We start from the raw sequence: 23,184 nt of genomic DNA, 5'->3' as shown, positions 1-23,184 counted from the left end.
TGCAGGAGGCCATCATGCCTATCAACTGCATAAACACTCGCGCTGGAAGCGAGTGGTTGGGTCTGAACTTGGAGATCAGCGCTTGTATGCTGTTGATCCTCACTAAATTTGGCTGAGCTGTGGCCGCCAGAGTGTCTATAGTCGCACCTAGGTACTGTTGTACGTGTGCGGGCTGGAGATGAGACTTTGGGTAATTTAGTGAGAATCCCAGACTGTGAAGAAGGTGAATGGTACGGGACACGTGGCTTGCACATTGCTGGGCTGATCTCGCTTGAACGAGCCGGTCGTCTAGGTAGGGGTAGACGTGTATGTGCTGTCTCCGTAAATGTGCCGCCACCGTAGCTAGGCACTTTGTGAAAACCCTGGGCGCTGTTGTCACGCCGAAGGGAAGGACTTTGAACTGATAGTGCTGCCCCTGAACAGTGAACCTGAGGTATTTTTTGTGTGAGGGGTGGATGGGTATGTGAAAATACGCATCCTTGAGGTCCAGTGATGCTAGGAAGTCTCCCTGCTGGAGAAGCGGAAGGACTTGCTGTAGAGTGAGCATGTGAAAGTGCTCCGAAAGAATGTACTGGTTCAGGGGTCTCAGGTCTAATATAGGCCTGAGCGACCCGTCCTTTTTTGGAATTAAGAAGTAGAGGGAGTAAACCCCCGTGCCCCGCTCGTGGACGGGTACGACCTCGATAGCGCCTTTTAGAAGCATACTTTCTACCTCTTGCTGTAAGAGCGTCAAGTGCTCTGAGGACATAGGACGGTTTCTTGGTGGTATTGTGGGTGGAGTGGAAGTTAACTCCAGACAGTAACCGTATTTTATAATATCTTTGACCCACCTGTCCGTGGTGATGGAGTTCCACGTGGACAGGAACCGTTGTAGCCTTCCCCCGACAGGTGTTATGTGGTCGGGAGGAAGGGAGAGGGCGTCACTGCTTGTTCTTGGGGGAGGACCTGGTGTTGCCGTAGCCACGTCCTCTGCCCTTGGTACTGGAGCCACGATAGCCACCTCGGGTGTTCTTATCGTAGGTGGTCTGCGTATTACCCTTGTTATATGTTTGTTGTGACCCCTGTCCTCTGCCTGCTCCCTTGTTTCCGGGGCGACGAAAGGAGCCGCTCCGAAAGGACTGAGTTTGTAGGGCGCCCATGGACTTTGCAGTGTCCGTGTCCTTTTTTATCTTCTCGAGGGTGGCGTCAACCTCAGGCCCGAACAAAAAGTCGGGGTTGACGGGCTGATTAAGGATATTGTTTTGTACCTCAGGCTTGAATCCTGAGATACGTAGCCAGGCGTGACGTCGTAGGATGACGCTAGTGTTGATGGCCCTGGCAGCCGTGTCAGCAGCGTCTAGTGCACATTTGATGGCAGCATTTGTGAGTAGCTGTCCCTCTCTGATAAGGATTTCTGCACCTTCTTTGTAGGGGTCAGGGAGGTGTTGAAGGAGTTGCTCCATTGTGTCATAGTGCGCCCTATCGTAGCGAGCGAGGAGCGCTTGAGTGTTAGCTATGCGCCATATGCTTGCAGCTTGTGCGGCAACTCGCTTGCCGGAGGTCTCCAGCACCTTGGACTCCTTGTCCGGGGGAGGAGCGTCACCCGTTGTCTGCGAGTGTGCCCTCTTGCGGGCATTCGCCACAACGATGGAGTCGAGTGGTAATTGTCCTCTGATGTAAGTAGGATCCCCAGGTGCTGATCTGTATTTCTTATCGATCCTGGGGTTTATCACTCGTGCCCTGGTGGGTTCCCTGAAAATGTCAGTGGCTGGCTTAAGGACCCCCTTCAACATTGGCAGAGTCTTTACATGTCTTTCTGAGGATGCAAAGGTGTCCATTAGAAAGTCATCTTCGATGATATCAGAGTGAAGCTGTACATTATGGTTGTTCGCTGCCCGTTCAATCAGAGCGTTGAACGCCGCAGTATCCTCTGTGGGTGACGTTTTTGCCCCATATAGTTGTGGGTCCTGTGCATCAAGATGTGCACTGGGGTCTGCAGGGTCGCCCCAAGTTTGGTCAGGGTCCTGCTGGTCATCAGGGTCCGTGTCCACATGGTAGGGGACTTGTTCACCCATGTAGTCCTCCAATGCATCCGTGTCGGAGCGTGTGGGGGAGGCCCGGTGTGGATCCTGGTAGGGTGAATGAAAGGGTTCATACAGGAGAGGTTCTGTGTCCACAGGCAGCTTCCTCTTTAGCGGGATCCTGAAAGGTTCCAATGGCGGTTCCGAAGTTATCCTTCGGTCGTGGAGAATCATCCTGCCAGTGTCGGCGTCGATGACGCGTGACGGAGACGGCTCGACAGGCGTAACCGCAGTTTTGGTGGCCTGTGTCCTGAGTTGAAAAGCCTTCGGGATTGTGGATGGAGGCAAGCCGAAGGTAATGCTGGTCGGCACCGACGAAACCGCTGGATCGATCGAACCCGACTGGTCCTGGCGGGCAGCCTTGGTTTTGCAGCCTGGCATTGCGCCAGGCCGTACTCGGGGCGCCTTAGAGGTCGTGGCCCCCGCCAGGGTCGTCGAGGCGGCTGCAGATATCTTCTGCGCCCGTGGTGCATCGAGCCGAGGTGCGGAGATCACCGTTGACGTCTTCGACACGTGAGGTTTCGGTGTCGTCGAGGGAGTGCTGCGAGGCGTAGCAGGCGGGACGGCCCTCGGTGTCGGTGGCGTCGACGCCGGTAACCGAGCAGGTTTTTCGGCGCCGATGGCCTTCTTCCGTTTGTCGACTCCCATGTCGCCCGTCTCGAGTTCGGCACCGAAGTCCCCCTTGGTGCGGTCGGTGCCGACACGGTGCGCCGGCGTCGAAGGTGTTGAAGGCCTCGATCCGACTAGCGCCACTTTCAGTTTCGGTTTCGTAGGAACCTGAGCAGCTTTCGGTTTCGGTTTCGTGGAAGGGAAACCAGCTGGCTTAAGCGGTAATGGCTGCCGCTGAACGTCCGAGGCCGGGCCCGAGGGCGGGGCCGAAGGACTGCGTGATAGGTCTCGGGTAAGGCCCGAAGGCGATCCCTCGACCGGAGCCATAGTCTGTGGCACTGGTGAATTCTCGGTTTGAACAGGTAGGCCTTGTTCATCATCGGAGCTACTCTCTTCGGCCCCTAAGGCCTCCTCGTCGTCTCCTACCTCGGTGTCGTCTTCACCTCTGTGGAAGAGTGACTCGTCGGCCTCGTCCGATCCGGGTTCTTGGTCGGAAACGGGACTGGAGGGTAAGACTTCTACTTCTTCGACGTCGTCCTCGTCGTCGAAGATGTCAGCTGGGGCCGGTGCCGCGTGCTGCGCTTCGAGCCTCGCCGCTCGACGATTCCGCAGAGTCTTCTTTGAACGGAACCGGGCACAGGCCATACATGTCGACTCGTCGTGGTCCGGCGAAAGGCATTTGTTGCACACCGGATGGACGTCGATGTGTGGGTACTTCGCATTACATACCGGACACCTTTTGAATGGCGTCCTCGATTCCATCGTCGAAGTAGTTGATGGACAGGTAAATGCGAACAAAGTCGGTGCTGAAAGTTAGTAAACTAACAGAGAGTATCGAAAACCGATCGATAAACAGTACCGACGCGAACTAAAGGCCTTGTGGCCTCGACAAAATTTTTTCCTAACTTGAGCTAAGATAGCACATCCGAACCCAATGGCGGAAAAAAACAATCTGAGGATGGAGAGGATGCCCATGCGCACTGTAGTCCAGGGGAGGAGTCACCTATCCAAGGATACTTCGAAGACTCTTCCAGGACAACAACGTGCAAACATCCGGACCCAACACTAGGCGGCGATCTATGCACAGATATGAATTCAGCAGCCCACATGCCTCGAACTGATGCCTCACTTGTGTGGGAGGCCCAAGTACCCGTGGCAGGCAAGGGCCCAAAACGTAGTGAGGGGACAATAAAATGGCCTATTGCAAAACCACCTGGTTTTGCAAGGGGGGGTCACTTTGGTTTTTGGCCCGGTGCTCGGCAGCCATCTAGGGAAACCTACCAAACGAACAAGTTACTTACCTTCGGTAACGATGTATCTGTAAGAAACATTAGTTAGTTAGATTCCTCACCTTAGAATATCCCCAGGCGTCAGACTGGATCCGGAAGATTTTTCGTCAGCAATACCCCTTGCGCGTCGCTAGGCGTCGTCTGCGGCTCCGCGTCCGTCGTCGGCGTCGTGCGCCGGGATGACGTCGTCGGGAGTACTTAGACGCCGCCCTCGCGCGCTGACGTCAGTTCTTGTACATAGCCTTCTGCGCCAGGAACGCAGAGCCATGCAAAGACCGACACTGGTGCCAAAAATAAAATCTAGGGGCCTGAAAAGGATAACCTTAACCCTAGATGTCAGTTCGCAGAACGGGGAGGATGGGTGGGTCGGTGAGGAATCTAACTAACTAATGTTTCTTACAGATACATCGTTACCGAAGGTAAGTAACTTGTTCATCTAAAAGAAACACGTTAGTTAGATTCCTCACCTTAGAATAGATACCCAAGCAATACCATCCCCGGTGGTGGGTCTGCGAACCAAGATCACACCAGAAAGTCCTGGAGGACAGAACGGCCAAAGAAGCCATCCCTCCGGACTTGGCTGTCAAGGCAATAATGCCTGGCAAATGTGTGTAGCGAAGCCCACGTCGCCGCCTGACAGTTGTCCTGCAAAGGGACACCCCGTCCCAAAGCAGTAGTAGCCGCTGTGGCCCGAGTGGAGTGGGCGCGCAGCCCAACAGGAGGGTCCTTTTTTGCCAAGGAGTAACAAATTTTGATGCACAAAACGACCCACCGAGAGATGGTCCGTTTGTGCACAGCTTTCCCCTTCTTAGCACCCACGTATCCAACGAAAAGTTGGTCGTCCACCCGGAACTGCTTTGTGCGGTCCAAATAAAAGGAGAGCGCACGTTTTGGGTCTAGACGGTGGAGCCTCTCTTCCTCTTTGGAAGGATGCGGAGGCGGAAAGAAGGTGGGCAAGGTGACAGACTGCCTAAGATGAAATGGAGTCACCACTTTCGGAAGAAAGGAGGGACGAGGCCGAAGGACAACCTTGTCCGGATGAACAGAGAGAAAAGGAGGCTTTGAAGATAAAGCCTGGAGCTCACTCACCCGTCTAGCCGAGGTGATGGCTACCAGAAAAGCAGTCTTAAGCGTCAGCAGACGAAGAGGACAATTATGAAGAGGCTCAAAGGGAGCCCACAATAGAAATGTGAGAACAAGATTCAAGTCCCACTGAGGCATTACAAAAGGGACAGGAGGGAACGTGTGAGTAATGCCCTTTAGAAAGCGTGTAACTACAGGGGACTTGAAAAGAGAAGGCTGATCAGGAAGCCACAAGAAGGCAGAGATGGCAGCAAGATAACCTTTCAGGGTGCCCAGGGCAGAGCCCTGCCGGGCCAAAGAAAGAAGAAAGAGGAGGACCTCAGAAAGAGGGGCGGAAAGGGGATCCACAGCCTTTGCTGTGCACCATGCCACAAATTTGTTCCACCGGCAGGCGTATACCGTCTTTGTGGAGGGACGCCTGGCTGCCAGAATGATATCACAGACTTCAGGAGGCAAGTCAAATGGCATCAACTGCCGCCGCTTAATCTCCACGCATGGAGGTGGAGGCTGGCCAGGTTCGGGTGTAGGACCGTCCCCTGCTGCTTCGACAGAAGATCCTCCCGAAGGGGCAGACGTATCGGAGGATCGGTCAACATACTGAGTAGCTCGGGATACCAGTACCTTCGTGCCCAATCCGGAGCCACCAAGATGACTTGGGCCCGGTCGTGCCTGATCTTCTTCAGCACTCTGGGCAGAAGTGGTATAGGCGTACAACAGACCGCAACTCCACTCGTGACGAAAAGCGTCGCCGAGCGAGTGCCGCCTTGGAAATTCCAACGCGCAGAACTGCTGACATTGCGCGTTCTCTTCGGTGGCGAATAGATCTAACCAAGGCTCTCCCCACTGCTGAAAGAGACCTTGCGCCACTTCGGAGTTCAGACGCCATTCGTGATCCATCATGCACCGGCGGCTGAGTTCGTCTGCTCTGGCGTTCAGAGAGCCCGCCAGATGTTGAACCACTAGGGTGACGCCCTGGTGTTCCAGCCACGTCCAGAGGCGCAGGGCCTCCTGACAAAGGGTCCACGACCCCACCCCGCCCTGTTTGTTGCAATACCACATGGCAGTGGTGCTGTCCGTGAACACCTGCACGACACTTCCCCTGACAGAGGGAAGGAAGGCTTTCAGTGCAAGTCGAATCGCTCTCAACTCCAACAGGTTGATGTGGAGACGAGACTCCGCCGGAGACCAGAGGCCTCTGATCTCCGCCTCTCCCATATGGCCACCCCATCCCAGGAGGGACGCATCCGTCACTACGACATGCTCCGGTTGGGGGAAGGGAGAGGCTTCTGCCCATGACCCAATCGCGGTCCGTGAGCCACCACTGCAACTGCTGTGCAGTGCCCTACGAGATCAAGACATGGTCGGACAGGTTGCCGTGATGCTGGGCCCACTGAAACTTCAGGTCCCACTGCAGAGCCCGCATGCGCCGCCTGGCGTGATGCACTAGTAGGATGCAGGAGGCCATCAGCCCCAGAAGCCGCAACACTAGCCTGACCGAAACCCAGGATAGAGGCCAAAAGATGGGAATCAGGGCCTGTATATCCCGGACCCGCTGTTCCGGTGGATAGACCCGGAACTGCGCCGAATCGAGAACCGCTCCGATGAAAAGGAGCTTCTGAGAGGGACTCAGGTGGGACTTCGGCACGTTGATGGAAAACCCCAGCAAATGCAGGAGATCCGCCGTAGTCTGGAGGTGGGAGACGACTACCGGGGGCGAGCCCGCCTTCAACAACCAGTCGTCGAGATAGGGGAAGACTGGAACCCCTGATCTGCGCAGATGAGCTGCGACCACCGCCATCACTTTCGTGAACACCCGAGGGGCACTGGTGAGGCCGAAGGGGAGCACGGTAAACTGAAAGTGCTCTTGGCCCACCATGAACCGCAGGTAACGCCGGTGGGCCGGCAGCACGGGGATGTGGAAATATGCGTCCTGCAAGTCCAACGCTACCATCCAGTCTCCGGGGTCTAGGGCAGCTAGAACCTGAGCCAAAGTCAACATCTTGAACCTTTCCTTCCGGAGGAAGGCATTGACGTTCCGGAGGTCCAAGATAGGGCGTAGGCCCCCTTTGCCCTTCTTGGGAACCAGAAAGTAGTGGGAATAACAACCACGACCTACTTCTGGACTCGGAACGCACTGGACGGCCCCCTTGGCCAAGAGGGCCGAAACTTCCTCGTGGAGAAGATTCAAATGATCCCCCGAGATACAGTGGTGCTGCGGTGGCATGGCTGGAGGGGTCGTCTCGAAGGGGAGGGAGTAGCCCCTTCGGACGATTTGCAGCACCCACCTGTCCGATGTGATGGACCGCCAGTGGAGCAGGTGATGGCGAACTCTGCCGCCCACTGGCGTGGAATGGGCCTGAAAGCTCGGACTAGGAAGGCTTTGAGGCGGATGCTGCCGGGGTGGATGTGGGCTGACCTAGTCGTCCTCCAGAACCACCTCGGCGGAAACCACGTCCGCGACCGCGCGCAGGTTGGTTCTGCGGCTGGTGGCTAGGCGCACGTGAGGAGGCACCCCTTCCTTGGCCACGAAAGGGGCGAAAGGCGGAAGATTGCGACCGCGGGGCCGAGAGGCCCAAGGACTTGGCCGTAGCCCGGGAGTCCTTAAAGCGGTTCAGCACACTGTGCGCTTTCTCGCCAAACAGGCGAGTGCCATCAAACGGCATGTCCATGAGAGTGCTCTAGACATCGCCCGAAAATGACGTGGACCGCAGCCAGGCGCGACGTCTAAGCGCCACTGTGGTAGAAATGGCCCTACCCAGCGAGTCCGTGGTGTCAAGCCCACAACGTATAGCATGTCGCGCGGCATCCCTCCCATCGGCCATAGCCTGGGTAAGTAGTGTCCGGACCTCCTCCGGACACAGGGTCAGCGCGTCCTCCACCGCATCCCACAGAGAGTGGGAATAACGGTCCAAGAGACAAGCGGTGTTCAAAGACCGCAGTCCCAAACTAAGGGAAGAGAACAGCTTCTTGCCAAACTGTTCTAGTCTCTTGGAATCCCGGTCCGGCGGGGCGGTCGGGAAAGAGGATTGGGAGGTGGAGGCCTGGATAACCAGGGTCTCAGGGGTAGGGTGTTGGGACAGAAAACTGGGGTCGCCCGGAGCAGGGCGGTGGCGCCGTTCCTGTCCACAGGAGGAACTGTGGAGGGCTTGGACCAGGTGCCCTGCAGAACGTCAATGAGGGCCTCATTGAATTGCAGCAGAGGCTCAGTGGAGCTTGCTGCAGACTGAAGCACCTCAGTAAGGACGTTAGTCCTCACAGCCACGGCAGGCAGCTCGAGCCCAAGGGCTGCGGCCGCCTTGCGCAGCACCACAGAGAAAGCAGCGCCCGCCTCCGAAGCCACAGTCGGAGGAGAGACAAATCCAGTGTCTGGAGAGGTATCCAGGCCACTGGCCTCCCCCAGTTCATCTGCCCAGTCCTGGGACAGTTGAGCCTGAGCGGCCATAGGATCCTCGGATCCCTCCCAGTTGTCCCCATCATCCGACTCCTGGTATAGAGGAGAAAATAACGGAGCCGGGCGGTAGACATAATGTGTCTCTAGCGGCGCCGATCTCAGCGTCCATCGACGCCGGACCGGCGCCGTGACTGAACTGGGGTACGACGTCGAGCGGAGTCGACGTCGGCGTCGGGGGTGGTACCGGTGTCGACGCCGGCGGAGGAGGCGTGACGAGGTTGACCGGCGTCGACGGGGACTCGAGAACGGGTCCCTCGGGCGCTTGCGGCGTCGAGGCCGGCGCCGGGGCCGGAGCCACCGGCAGGCAAGGCAGCCCAGTCGGGTCCGCGGGGCCCGAAGGCGCACCAGCGGGCGCCGACGGCGGAGCCAGGTTCCTCATGGCCGAGAGGAAGGCACTGACTTCCGCCGGCGTCGCGTTAGTCCCAGGGACCGGAGGGTATGGGGACGGGCGCGGCGCCTGCGGCTCCGCCGGAGCCGCGGGGGTGGAACCACCCTGACCCTCGGCCGAGTCGCGCGACCGGCGAGGGGAGTCCGAAGAGCGATGTCGCCTCTTGGACTTCTTGGAATGCTTCGACTTACCCGAAGACTTGGATCCCGACGACCGATGGTGACGTCGGCTGCGGCTCCGCGACCGATCCTTGGACCTCCTCCTAGACCGGGATCGAGAGGCGCGCGGAGCCGAGTGGCGAATCTCGAGAAGCTTACGGGACCGCTCCCGTCTAGCCTTCGAGGTCAGGGCCTTGCAGTCCGAACACGACTCCGCGTCGTGATCGAGGCCCAAGCAGTAAAGGCACCGGCGGTGATGGTCCGTAACCGACATCAATCGGTTACAGTCCGTACAGGCTTTAAACCCAGGCATCCTACCGGCACCGGTGTCGAGACACGATCAAAAAGGATCAAAAAAGTTAGTCAAAAATTGACTAAAGGGGTAGCTCTCCCGGATCTGCGCTTACTGGCGCGGAAAAAAGAAGAACTGACGTCAGCGCGCGAGGGCGGCGTCTAAGTACTCCGACGACGTCATCCCGGCGCACGACGCCGACGACGGACGCGGAGCCGCACCGACGCCTAGCGACGCGCAAGGGGTATTGCTGACGAAAAATCTTCCGGATCCAGTCGGACGCCTGGGGATATTCTAAGGTGAGGAATCTAACTAACGTGTTTCTTTCAGATCCACGCATTTCTGAAAACTAGACACCCGGCGGCTTCCAGGGAGGTATGGCTTGCGTGGACCCCCCAACGTTTCCTTACCCAGAATCCCCTGCAAACCTCAATTTTAGCTGAAAAACCCCCCACTTTTTTCACACATTTTGGGGTGGGAAAGTTGTGGCATCAACGGGCTCACACAAATTTACCACCACCCAGCGTTCCCCCAGGTCTCCCGGTAAAAATGGTGCCTCACTTGTGTGGGAGGCTCAAGTACCCGCGGCAGGCAAGGGCCCAAAACGCAGTGAGGCGACATTGGGATAGGCAATGTTGATGTCGCCTCACTACGTTTTGGGCCAAAAACCAAAGTGACCCCCCTTGCAAAACCAGGTGGTTTTGCGATAGGCCATTTTGATGTCACCTCACTACGTTTTGGGCCCTTGCCTGGCCCTTGCCTACCGCGGGTACTTGAGCCCCCCACACAAGTGAGGCACCATTTTTACCGGGAGACCTGGGGGAACGCTGGGTGGTGGTAAATTTGTGTGAGGCCGGGGATGCCACAACTTTCCCACCCCAAAATGTGTGAAAAAAGTGATTTTTTCAGCTAAAATTGAGGTTTGCAGGGGATTCTGGGTAAAGAAACGTTGGGGGATCCACGCAAGCCATACCTCCCTGGAAGCCGCCGGGTGTCTAGTTTTCAGAAATGCGTGGGTTTGGTAAGTTTCCCTAGGTGCCGGCAGGGCTAGGGTTCAAAAACCACGGCTCGTCACTTTGCCAAAAAAGGGTCAGTTTTCACTGCAAAATTGAGGTGTGACCACGTTGCGTTTTGCACCGCTTCCTGTCACGGGCACTAGGCCGACCCACACAAGTGAGGTACCATTTTTCTCGTAAGACTTCGGGGAACGCGGGGTGGGTGGAAATTTGTGGATCCACGCAGATTCCAGAACTTTCCATCACAGAAATATGGGGAAAATGTGTTTTGTCAATTTTTTACGTTTGCAAGGGATTCTGGGTAACAGACCATGGTGGGAGGCAGTCAAGTCACCCAATCCTGGATTCCCCTGGGTGTCTAGTTTTCCGAAAATGTATAGGTTTGCTAGGTTTCCCTAGGTGCCGGCAGGGCTAGGGTTCAAAAACTACAGCTAGACTCTTCGCAAAAAAAGAGTAAATTTTCAGTGTGAAAATGGGGTGTGTTCACCTTAGGTTTTGAGCCACTTCCTGTCGTGGGCCTACCCACACAAGTGAGGTACCATTTTTATCGGGAGACTTAGGGTAGTTTAGATTTGTAAAGCAACTGTTATTACCTATTGATTTTTGATGCATTTCTCCCTTCCAAATGAAAGACGTGTAAAAAAAAAAAGTCGAAAAATGACCAATAATTGTCATGCTAGTATGAGTATTCCCAATTTCGAAAATGTCCAAATATGCACTGTTTCTAAACTCTGTAATTTGTTCCCATTTCAGAAATACATAGGTGTCTTTAATATCGATTTTTCCATGTATACATTTTCCCACAATAATTGCTACATACCCGGAACAAAAAAATAAAACCCATTACAAAATGCTGCTCAGTTTTTTACTCTTGGTTCATTGGGCTCTTGGTGAACCTACAAGTCCTATATATCCCCACAACCAGGAAGGTCCACCGGATGTAACGGTACATTGCTTTCAAAGAGATGTCATAATTCGAAGAAGTTACAGGTGAAAACGTTGACTCAAAAGGCTGCTTTTTTCAACAAATTTTTTATTTTTCCTACATTTACCTGTTAGTTTCTATAAAGAAACCTTGATGGATCTACACAAATGACCCCTTGCTGAATTCAGAATTTTGTCTACTTTTCAAAAATGTATAGCTTTCCAGGATCCATTATTGCTTTTCTACCCATTTTTACCATTATCTGGAAGGAGGTTGAAAGCACAAAAAATAGCAAAAATAGGGTATGTCCCAGAAAAATGTCAAAACTGTGTAAAAAAAGTTGGATTTCTAACAAAAATCTGTCATTCCCTAAAAGCTGGAGAAATTGTGATTTCAGCCCCACAAACCCTTTTTTGATATCATTTGCAGAGAAAAACCCAGACGCTTTCATTTGCAGCCACTTTCCCCCCATTTTTCACAAAAAAAAAAAATTTTTTTTTACTGTATTTTGACTAATTCCTGGGAACCCTTTAAGAGAATCCACAAACCCTGGGTACCTTTAGAATGCCCATGATGTTGGAAGAAAAGGACGCAAATTTGGCGTGGATACCTAATGTGGTCAAAAAGTTACAGGGGCCTAAGCGCGCACTACCCCAAATAGCCCAAAAAAGGCTTAGCACAGGAGGGGAAAAGGCCTAGCAGCGAAGGGGTTAATTCTTGAGCCCTATTGCCTTTCCTTGATCTTGGAGGGAAACGCTCTGGTCTGATCACAATTAGACTGCTGCAATCCTACATATGTAGCAGCACTAGTGTCTTAAGTAAACTGGAACTTCCCCAGGCTATGGCAGCGTGTGTATATGGGTGATTCTTAAGTTATATTCATCAAAGTTAAATTTTCTTATGAAAGGACCAAAAGTTGAGCATAAGCCACTATTCTCTCTGATTTTATTTGGTATTATTTGAGCAATTACTACATCACACGCACGTCTCAACCACCAAACTGCTGGCATTTCACAAATTATAACTTTTTTCCTTCCTCTACGCATTCTTTGATCCCGTATGACTGATGTTGTGCCTTTGCAAACACATTTTTGGCCAACCCAGTGGTGTAAACCCTACCTATCAATCTCAGGCTGCTATCTTCGGTAATCCTGAAATATTATGATGGTTACATTTCCACATTTTAGTCCATCGTGTGAAGGGTTCCACACTATTAAATAAAAACCTACATTAGTCTAGACATTGTTTTGGGCAGCAGTTTACCAAACCGTATTATACATCAGTTATACAAAAGCATTTTTTATTAATCGTTTCTATTTTCTGCATAATTCTATCGAGGTCTGAAGTAGGAACACCACTGACATAGTTCAGGCCTTGAGGTTAAGGACTTCATGTCCCAATCAAGAATGTTAATTGGATAAGCAGGGCTCACAGAGCACCTCTGCTTTTCACTACATGAGATTGGCACACCGTGTTCTATTCTAGCATAATTCTAGGCCAGGTTTGAATTTGCATACTCTCCTTAGTCTCTCCCTGTAGTGTTGGTGAGTTGTTACTTGCAGAGATGTTTTAAGGCAAAGTGAGCTATTGCCCAGGGCCATGACCTTACAAGAGCCCCCTGGGGAAGTCAACTTTCTCTGTCTGACCTCTGTCTAACTTTATATCTAAACCTTTCTCTTTCTTCCTAACTCTTCCTCTAACTGTCTCTCTCCATTTTCTCAGGGTCATCTTAAGGATTTTTCGGGTCCAATGCAAGGCATATTTTATTTTTTTGCAAACATTTTTTATTGGTTTTGATTGACTCCATTTCAGAAACTTTGTATGGCATAATGTGGGCTTGAATTAGCAGAAACTGGGTAAGAAAAGTCAAAGTCTTTCCCGACAAGGGCTCACAAAAGATGTCCAGCCCATTGCCACGGGTTATCTGGTTCACTTGGAGAGAACATCACTTTCTGCTAGACGACGTATTGTCTAGCTGCCACCTAACTCTCTGACCAGTACCTAAATAGGACTGTGATTAGCCTGCCTAGACTCATGTAAAATCCGTAGATGAAAACGATAGTGCCGATGCTTATGCATATATAGAGGAAATATTTATATGGAGGACTAAAACCATGGAGGACAGGCCAAGGGACCTGGCTCTTCAAAAGAAATGTAGATCTGGACCTGTATATTCATGCCTAAATTTGGTTGTAGATGTATGAATGTTTTTGATTTCAAACATTTCCACAGGTGCTTCTGGAAAGCTGAGACAATCTCGACTTCCTGGAGTACTAATGGACAGTGATTTAATTGGAAAAATAGTGCAGGTGCTCTGTTGCAGAGTACCTGCTTGTTTCTGAGAAGTGCCGGTACTCTACAATTAAAAGTATTACGTCGCTCTTGAAAAGTGCTGGTACTCTCCCTCTCAAAATAAAACAAGCATTGGCATAGCCAATAGGTCTCGCCTTTGGGACCTTATAAGTGTTTAGCCATGCAACAGTTGATGTTGCTGCACCAAGGATATTGTGCTGCATAACTCAACACTTATACGGTCCCAAAGGCGAGACCTATTGGCTATGCCAATGCTTGTTATGACTTGGTTGTACATCCCAATGTCATCTGGTGGTGAAGGCCTTGAAGGATAGATGGCGACCGCCTCTTCTGGTGATTCAGCGTCGAGATCCTGCCAGTGTAGATCTTGAAACTCAGAGGTCGCGAAGCCCACAAACGTTGGTGCTTCGTCTCCTTCATCCTCGAAGAAAAATTCCTCTTCTTCGTCGAGTGGTTCGGGAGGAGTGGGCGGCTGCACTTCCTCGACCGATTTCTCTGCTTCAGTCAATACTTTCGGTGGTATCTTGAATTGCTTCAAGCTGTCGTCAAATTCCTTTTTGCGATGCAAAATATACGCCATCTCCGCCTCTAGCCTCTTTTTCTTGTTTCGGCACCAAGACCCTCAGCCTTTCTCTACGTGCTCGACGATGCCGTCGAAGGCTGTTTCGAACTCTTGTTTCGACATCAAGGTGTCTTTTTCGTGACAGTCTTTTGACGTCTTTGATTTTTTGAGAGTTTTCGCCGTCACAGAGTCCTTATCTAAGGATCCAACGGATTGTTTCTCTTTGGAGGCGGCTGCGGTCGACTGTTTCGACGCCCAGGATCCTTACGAGGTCTGAGACATTTTTCGTGTCTCATCCGTTTATTTATTTTTTTAGGTTGACGGCTCTATTACCTCCTTCGAAGTCTTCTTCTCGACCTCTACGACTGGGACGTCTGTGTCCTTTTCGAAATCAGGGCCTTGTCTTCTCTGTAAAGGACCAGACCTCGAATCACTGCTGGCCCCTGGCCCTGCATGTTGTAGTTGGCCCTTCTCCGTCTCCCTCTTACCCTCAAGGTTTTTGGGGTGAAGACCAAGCATGTGTTGCAATCTTCACTTTGGTGATCCAGCAGCAGGTTAAGGTTGCAGACTGGATGCTGATCTTTTTGAGCGTACTTATGACAATTCTTGCAGAATTTGAAAGGTGTCTTGTTCATTACCGAGCACAGGGAGCCCCATGCATGCGCATTCTCGGTGTCGTCAAAGTTACGGACTTTCCCTTTTCGGTGCACTCCGGCTCGTTGGATAGTAGTCCGGTAGGTCGAAAAGCCTTTTATCGCTGCATTGTAGAAGTTTCACCTATTTTCGTTGATTCTGCTCTCCAAATCTCTGGCGCACCTTCCGTATCGATCCAGACCAAATGGCGGAAAAATAGAATCTGGAGGTGGCGACCAAATGTGGGAGCTTCCGGAGGAAGCACGTCAACGTCACAGGAGGACACCAAATGGTGGTATGTCGACACCCACCAACATCAAAAAAAGAAAATAGTACAATTCCGGACCCAACCACTAGATCACGTAATGCACAGCATGTGAATCCAGGAAAGATTCACGCTGCAAAACTGCAGTTCAGTGGTCCACCTCCCACTATGATTACCTGATGTGGCTGTCGCCACAGATCAGCAGATGTACATCCACGTCTCTGAGATATGGTAAGTCACAACTTCAAGCACTTGCACTAAAGAGCTGGTTGAAAATTTGTACCAGATTATTTAATAAGGGGAGTAATGGAATGCTGGCAGTTTTTTCCTTTCCGTATAACTTCTAATGGAGTGCTGCTCCCAACACCCACTTCACAGTGACAGATTCAGTAACTGGGAACTTTCATTAGTCAAACAAATATCATTGCCCTAGTAGGCATCCAAAAAGATTGTTCACAACCAATCAGATAGAACATTTTCAAAAAGCAAAATGAAACACTCACAGCTGGCAGGCCGTGCTCCATACCGCCGCATGATCTGGTCATGTGTGAATTTCACAAAAGAATCATATTGTTCTGCAGAGAAAAACATAATTGAATACTGTTTTAATATAAAACTCACCATGGCCTAAACATGTTCGCAAATCAATTATTTGTTATTTTCTTTTTTTAACAAAGAGTGCACATTTTTCTGTCAGAAGGCCTGTTTGGTGGGTTTTCAAATTCTGAATCATGACAATTTAAATACTGTAATTAATGTTTCTTTTTGGGGGTGAGGGGATTATTAGGCTTGCTATATACAGCTTCATTTTGTAGAAAAGAAAAGTACCTCTTATGGGTGTGCAAACTAGGTTTGCAGCTTTTAATAGGTTGATTCCTTGACAAAGCCTGACAAGGTGCACATAACTGAGAAAGAAACTCGACCATTGAATGCCAACGAAAGAGTGCTTAGAAAACAAATGTTTACGAAAGCTGAAGGCTGGCTTTGAACTGGAATGTGAAACAGAGGCGGTCTGTAAAACTCAAATATATCCCAACCCAACACCACCCCTTAGAGGGAGCTGTTCACTACAATCAAATTGCATTTTCAAAAGGCCTTGGCCAGGCCAATTGGTTTAGCTTCAACAGGTAGCATACGTAAATGCAGGCATTCACAAAGGCTGTTTGCAGGTGTTGCAAGAACAAAAATGATTTATCACATTAATGCCAGTCCTCTTTATTTGCTAGTGCTTACTTGAACAATCATTGGCAACGCCAATAAGCCTGGCTATAAAGAATTATTGTATCGTAACGTGAAATATTACAAGTAAAAAGCATGGGAATATATTATTTATTTGTATAAAAGCAAAGAACTGTAAAATAATATTGGTGTAAGTTAAAAGGCAGGTGACAGTTACACTGGCAAACCTGACCTAAAAATCCATGGAGGTTAAAGACTGCCCTCCTCCCATTTATGCTGCTGCCAGAGAAAAATAAATGATATAATTACTTTGGCAGCATTCCAATTATTATTATTATTAAGGGAGGCTTATAAAGCGCTTGGTTACGCTAGGAAGCGTGTCCCCGCGCTACAACTGAAAAACTCAGTAGTGAGGAGTGAGCCCGATTATCTTGAAAATAGGTGTGTTTTTAAGTTCTTCCGGAAGCTGGATTCCGATGGGTCTAGGCGGAGATTAAGAGGCAGGGCGTTCCAGCGCTTCGCTGCCAAATGGCGAAAAGAGCGTCCACCCATGCGGGCCCTTCTGACCCTAGGGACCACAAGTAGACCTCCGTGTGAAGAGCGCAGAGCGCGTGATGGTACATACTTGGTAACTAGGTTCTGAAGTGGTGTAGGCGCTTTCCTAGCAAGAATACGGTGACAGGTACAGAGGGCTTTAAATTCCACTCTGCTTCTCACTGGCAACCAGTGGAGAGTCTGAAGGGCAGCTTTAGAATCCGATCTTTTTGGGGTTTTTAGAATAAGGCGGGCTGCCGCATTCTGCAATACCTGGAGGCGGTTTATTGCCTTGCAGGTGGCTCCCAAGTACAATAGGTTGCCATAGTCTAGGCGCGATGTCACGAGGGCATGTACCAGCGGTCTCCGGGCGGACATAGGAAGGAGAGCAAGGACCTTCCGTAGGATTTTTAAAACGCTGAAACAGACACCCGCCACTCGGTCTATTTGGGGTCCAAAAGACAGGTCAGCATCGAGCCATACACCAAGGTTTTTGACTTCCTGACGGGGCATAGGTGCCTCACCTAGGCATTAAGGCCACCATGCCGACGACCAAACAGATGGACTCCCCCCCCACCACGAGCACCTCGGTCTTGTTGCCGTTTAATTTAAGGCAGTTGGTGAACATCCAGGTTGCAAGATCTTGCATGCAAGCCCTGAAACTGTCCATAGCAAGTCCGGGTGCACGTGAGAGGGAGATAACCAACTGCGTGTCATCGGCGTATGACACGATGTTCAATCCATGACTCACGGCAATCGAAGCCACTGGAGAGACAAAGATTAAACAAAGTTGGGCTCAGGGACGATCCCTGGGGAACGCCCTGTCCCAATCCTATGTCTCTAGAGTAGTGATCACCCTGGCGGACTTGGAAGCTTCTCCCAGTCAGGAAGGATTGGATCCATTGGAGTGCAGCTTCAGATATTCCTCCATTATTCATACACTGTAGAAAGTTGGCGTGAGCTACAGTGTCGAATGCTGCACTCAGGTCCAATAGGATGAGGGCCATGGTGTGACCCTCATCCGCCCCCTGACGTAGGGTCTCCACTGCTGTTAGGAGTGCAGACTCTGTAGAATGATTGAGTATCGTGTAATAAGGCAGCTTTGACCGTTTTTTCGGCTACTTTGGCCAGGTATGGTAGGAGTGAGATTGGACGCAGGTTCTCTAGTTTCTCAAAACTGATGGTTGGTTTCTTCCTTAGAGGTAGAACCACCGCCTTTTTCCAGTCTTTAGGTACTGTCATGGTACTAAAAGACACGTCTAATAGATGTCTGATGTAAGGTTCTAATACCACCAGACTATCTGCCAGACGTTTAGGTGTGGTAGGGTCCCGTGGAGAACCCGACCTCACGGATCTACAAATTTTTAGGAGATCTTCTGGGGGCGGGGTAACAAAGTGGGTCAGTCTGTGTCTATCTCCCCATTCCCTAGGGCTTTCGACAAATTCTGTCCCAGTTATAGGCTGCGTTGGGAACGCCGAGTAGATTTTGGCTATTTTCTCTGAAAAAAAGTCTGCGATTTTATTGCACGATACGGGGGAACAATCGTCTGGGACAGTGGCAGATTTTTCGCTCTACAAAACTCTTTCGAGCGGAAACAGCTCTTTCACTGAATTACCAGCTTCACTGATTCTAGACGTATAGTATGCTGTTTTGGACTTTCTAATTAGGCCATGGTAAAGTCGCCTCTCGGTCAAGTAGGTGACTCTAAATTCTTTGGAGAAAGTCCTGCGCCATTCTCTTTCGGTTCTCTTCAGTGCGGTTTTCAAGGCTCTTAATTCATCGTTCAACCATGGGGCAGTTTTTTGAACACGGCCCCCAGATTTGGTTTTTAGAAGAGGAGCTGTACAATCCAGTGCCTCATTGATGCGTTTGCAAAGATTAGTATTGGCCGTGTCAGCGTCATCCCCCCCAGGGCTCCCCCCTTTAGTCAGTGCCTCGCAGAATTTAGGCTGGGAGAAAGTAGCCCATTTCCGCCTGAGGTGATACAATACTGTTGGCTGCAGGGGTCTACTTCCAGGAATACGAATAGTGAAAGGGACTAAATAGTGATCCGACCAGGGGATGGGTATAGGGGTCATGGCTTCTACTTCCCCCCAGTTGACAAATATGGGATCCAGCAGGTGACCCAACTGATGAGTTGGACCGCTAACAATTTGATTCAGTTGGAGGGCTCCTAATGCCTGACTGAAATTCTTACTAACGCTGTCTAAGGGGTTATTAAGATGTAAATTAAGGTCTCCAAGTACCAAAAATTTGTCTTTGCATAAAGCGGTCTCCATAATGCCTTCAACCAGACTTTCCTCAAACTTGGCTATAGGGCCTGGGGGTCTGCAGATTAGCACGCCCTTTAGCGTGTAGCTATTATTCACTTTAATAGTGAAGCTCCCTGCCTCACTATCCAGGATAGGAGAGCTGTCAAGTTGGCATCGCAAGCTTTCCCGGATTACAATTGCAATGCCCCCTCCTCTGCCTATGGGTCTGTCCTGTCTGTGTATTGTATATCCTACTGGAAGTGCCTCAAGGGCATCAGATGTAGAATCATTATCTAACCACGTTTCTGTTAGAAACGCAAGATCCCATTTTCTCTCAGTGAGTAGATCATATAGGTCTAACTTGTGTTTCCTTAATGATCGTACATTAAGCAGTCCGCAGTGCATAATGTAGTCCATACTGTTCGTGTTCCTACCAAGGTCATAGGAGAAGTGACAGTGTTCGCAGCCTATGTTGTCTTCTACTCGTAGATTATGCTTGCATGACTCATCAACATTGCGGCGTAAGGTAAGTAATTCCTGCTTACTCCACCGTATGTGGTCATCCCGAGGGGCATGGGGTATGGCCCTGGCCCGCGTACGATCGCGGACGGGCGCAGACTGGCTTGACTTAGGCGCGACTTCGGTGCGATGACGGCGCGCCCGCTGCGCGTCCGCGAAGGGCACATTGATATAGGGGCGGAAGGCGTGGCCTCGAAAGTGGGCGTGGCTTGAGGGTCGAGCGCGCGATGGCGGCAGCGCGGTTCCCCACCTGCAACAGCGCTAGAATCCGCTGTGCTAGTGCTTCCCCAGCTGCAACCAGGTCAGAAAGGTGCTCAAGTAAGTGCAAAGTGCTATAAAATACACAAAGTACAAAATTACAGTTTTAAAATTATCGAGCAGAGTTCTCCCGGCTTTCCGCCTCAGGAGTGTTTCAGAATGTTAGGCGCGCTAGTGAGTCAGCACGACTATATAGGTCAGGGGAGTGGGCGTGGCCTCGAAAGTGGGAGTGGCCTCGAAAGTGGGCGTGGCTTGAGGGTCGAGTGCGCGATGGCGGCAGCGCGGTTCCCCACCTGCAACAGCGCTAGAATCCGCTGTGCTAGTGCTTCCCCAGCTGCAACCAGGTCAGAAAGGTGCTCAAGTAAGTGCAAAGTGCTATAAAATACACAAAGTACAAAATTACAGTTTAAATTATCGAGCAGAGTTCTCCCGGCTTTCCGCCTCAGGAGTGTTTCAGAATGCCAGGTGTGTGCCCCTGAAAGTTTAATCTTAGGCAGCTGGATAAATAAACAAAATTATCACAGCTGGGATGAAGGGCAGGTACTTTGCGGAAGCACACATTTTCTGCCCAATCAGCACATGCACCCCTGTTTCCCAACATGAGGTCGGCGCCAAAGCGCTTTCTAGTGATATTCACATAATTGTATGGCGGCAGCTGCGCTGTAAAGCCATATCAAAAACAGTAACGAGAATGATTGCTTTCTGTATAAACTATACAAGGGAGATAAAGAACTGAATATGACAGTGTCGACTAAGTTTACTTTTCAAATGTACAATGATCCTTCACGTATTTAAATGAATCAACTCCTAAGAGGTGGAAGGATACACCAACAGTCAATCGCATTACAGGAGATGGAATTTACTCTTCCGGGTGGAGTCAAAGCCCACAGTATGTACGTTGTAAATAATTTGTAAAAATAGGTAATGCAGTCAGCTCTGCTGTCAAACAAGACCTAAATATGAACTGATCCAAATGGTAATTCATGCCAATGGCCATACATGTAAGGTGCAAAGTTTAACAAGTGTCTGTATTGGATCGCAATTAATGCTGTGTTAACCACATACATTTTTAAATTCAAGAAATCAAGTAACTGTATAATAAAGATTTGGTTAGGCTTAACGAAGCTTAACTCAGTTGTCAAAAACCAAGAGACTGGACAACAAAAGTACCCCAAGACATTGTAGCTGCCTTGTGTAAAGCACTGCAAGTTAGCCTTATGATTCAACAAAAAACCTACCAACTTTAATGTGCAACCAATTTTTTTCTGTTCCAGGTTTTTATGATTTACATAGAAGGATATTCTAATAACACACCTGATCTGTAACATTTGACTGTTTCAGCAATTGGCACGGTATACCATTAGGACAAAAGCAATAATGAACTGCACCACATCTTCTGGTTTTCAATAAATGTATAGAACTGGTTGATTGATGAAGGGAAAGAAATTCCTCTTAAAGGAGAATGATCCAAATCTCCCAAGCACCATAGATACCAAAGTCTGAACTCTGTGTTACCTAGGACAGCCCTACAGACTTTGTCAATTGCATAGTGTAGGAAAGAGCCCCTTTTTGCACAGTTGCCCCCACTTTATGCCTTAATGTTGGTGTACTTTGACTGTGCCCTCGGCTACTGCCACCCAGGGCCTATGTCCTTTCCCTGAACTATACTGTTGTAAAACCCAATTGGCAACTCAGGCCACATGCCAGTCCCTTGTAAAAGGTACCATAGGTACCAAGGGCACTGTGACCAGGGACGGCCTCTAAGGACTGTAGCACCTATTGCACCACCCTTAGAGGCCCTGTACATTTACACACAAACATTGCCTTTGCACACATCCCTGTGTGCCATGCATACAAACCACTGCCCTGGCATAGGTATGCCACCCCTCTAGCTGGGTGCACTATACCAGTGGTGAGGGTACAGGTGAATGAGCCCGGTACCCGTGCAGTGTCCATGTCAATTCTTAGATATTGCAAGTGCAGTAATGCCATAAAGAGTATATGGTCGGGGGTTTGTCATTACAGACTCCACAGTTCCATAATGACCTTACTGAAAACTGGGAAGTTTGCTATCAAACTTCTCTGCACATTAAACCCACACTGATGCCAGTGTGGGATCTAATGAAAAATGCACTCAGAGGGCATCTTCGAGATGCCCCCTGAAAAACGACCCAAGTAGTGACCTGGCTGAGTGGCTGCTCGCCAGCTGCCACCACCAGACATGTTTCTGGACCCCTGGGTCGAAAGCCTGCTGCTCTTGAGGTCTTGAAACAAAACCCTGGGATGAGGTGCCAAGCCCCCTCGCCAAGGATGGGCTTGCCACCTTTGTGAGCTACTCCAGCCATTTGCTGCTCCAAGAAACTGCCCTCCACCAGTTCTGACCCCAACTTTGGGCGGGAGAATCAGCAGGAAAACAAGTTAGGAGGAGAGGTGTGCCCATCATGGTCAACCCCACCCCTCAGGCGGGGGAGGCGGGGTTAAGCACAACTCTCAATCCCCGCCATCTTGAAGATGGGAGGACCCAACCAACCAGATTGAGGCTCATGCCCCCCTCCCGTTGGAGGGTGGCATAATAGGGGTGTACCCACCCCAAGGAAGGGACCAATCGGTCCTGACCTGCACCTACCTGTAAGAAGAAACGAGAAGCTCCGAAGAGCCGTGCTGAAGAAGCAGCACACCAACTGACTTGGCCCCAGCCCTCCGGGCCTGTTCCAGCCTCGACCTGCTACAGCGAAATCTCAGTGTGTCCTGCAGCCCGTAGCCCCGAAGGACACAGAGGACCTGCCCTGCCTCCCCAAATCAGACTGTCTCCGTGAGCACCGGATTTGCTCACCCACAGACTGGCTCCGGCCAAATCCGTGAGTCTGCACCAGAAGCCCACGGCCCGGGTTCAAGTGGCCTAACACTACGCGGTCTCCTCCCCGGCAATCCTGACCTGGGATCTGGTGATCCTGGACCTCCACGACCTGAGCCGGTAGGAGAAACCCGATGCCAAAAGACACCCCTGCACCCAATGTCCCCCGGCCTTGGGTGGCCCAACTGACGCCGTCCCGGCATCCCCAGGCATCCCAACTTACCTCTCCAGCAAATGGTCGCCTCCAGAAGATCTTCATCCCCAAGCCTGCAGTGTTCATTGCAACCGGAGAATCTGCAGTGAAACCAACAGGGCACCCGATGCCAAAACAGCACCCATACCCAGCCGCCCCTGTGCGACTGTAGGTGCACCTTGTGTGCTAAATAGGATCCCCCTTTGCCCTGAGCCTAACACCAGGAGCTTTGCTCCCACAACCTTGTGGCCTGCTGGTGAGCAGCCACCAACCAGAGGCCCCCTATTCCCCATTAGATAACACTGGGCCTCAGCACTCTGCACCCAGCCGCCCTAGTGCCGCTGAGGGCG

The 23,184-nt window shown here is 50.9% G+C and overlaps 1 protein-coding gene across 1 annotated transcript in view; it reads right to left on the bottom strand.

Annotated features, from left to right (window-relative positions):
- Window positions 1-23,184, bottom strand: part of AKIRIN1 (akirin 1) — a 214,579-nt gene that overhangs the window by 20,005 nt on the left and 171,390 nt on the right. Inside the window, exon 4 of the mRNA XM_085647865.1 lies at window positions 15,548-15,619. Coding sequence (XP_085503991.1) covers window positions 15,548-15,619 — 72 coding nt within the window. The remainder of the gene's footprint in view (window positions 1-15,547; window positions 15,620-23,184) is intronic.

Source organism: Triturus cristatus, chromosome 3_2 (assembly GCF_964204655.1).
Source record: "Triturus cristatus chromosome 3_2, aTriCri1.1, whole genome shotgun sequence".
Taxonomy (NCBI): domain Eukaryota; kingdom Metazoa; phylum Chordata; class Amphibia; order Caudata; family Salamandridae; genus Triturus; species Triturus cristatus.
The sequence above is the reverse complement of the archived record's forward strand: the minus strand, read 5'-3'. Positions and strand labels throughout refer to the sequence as shown.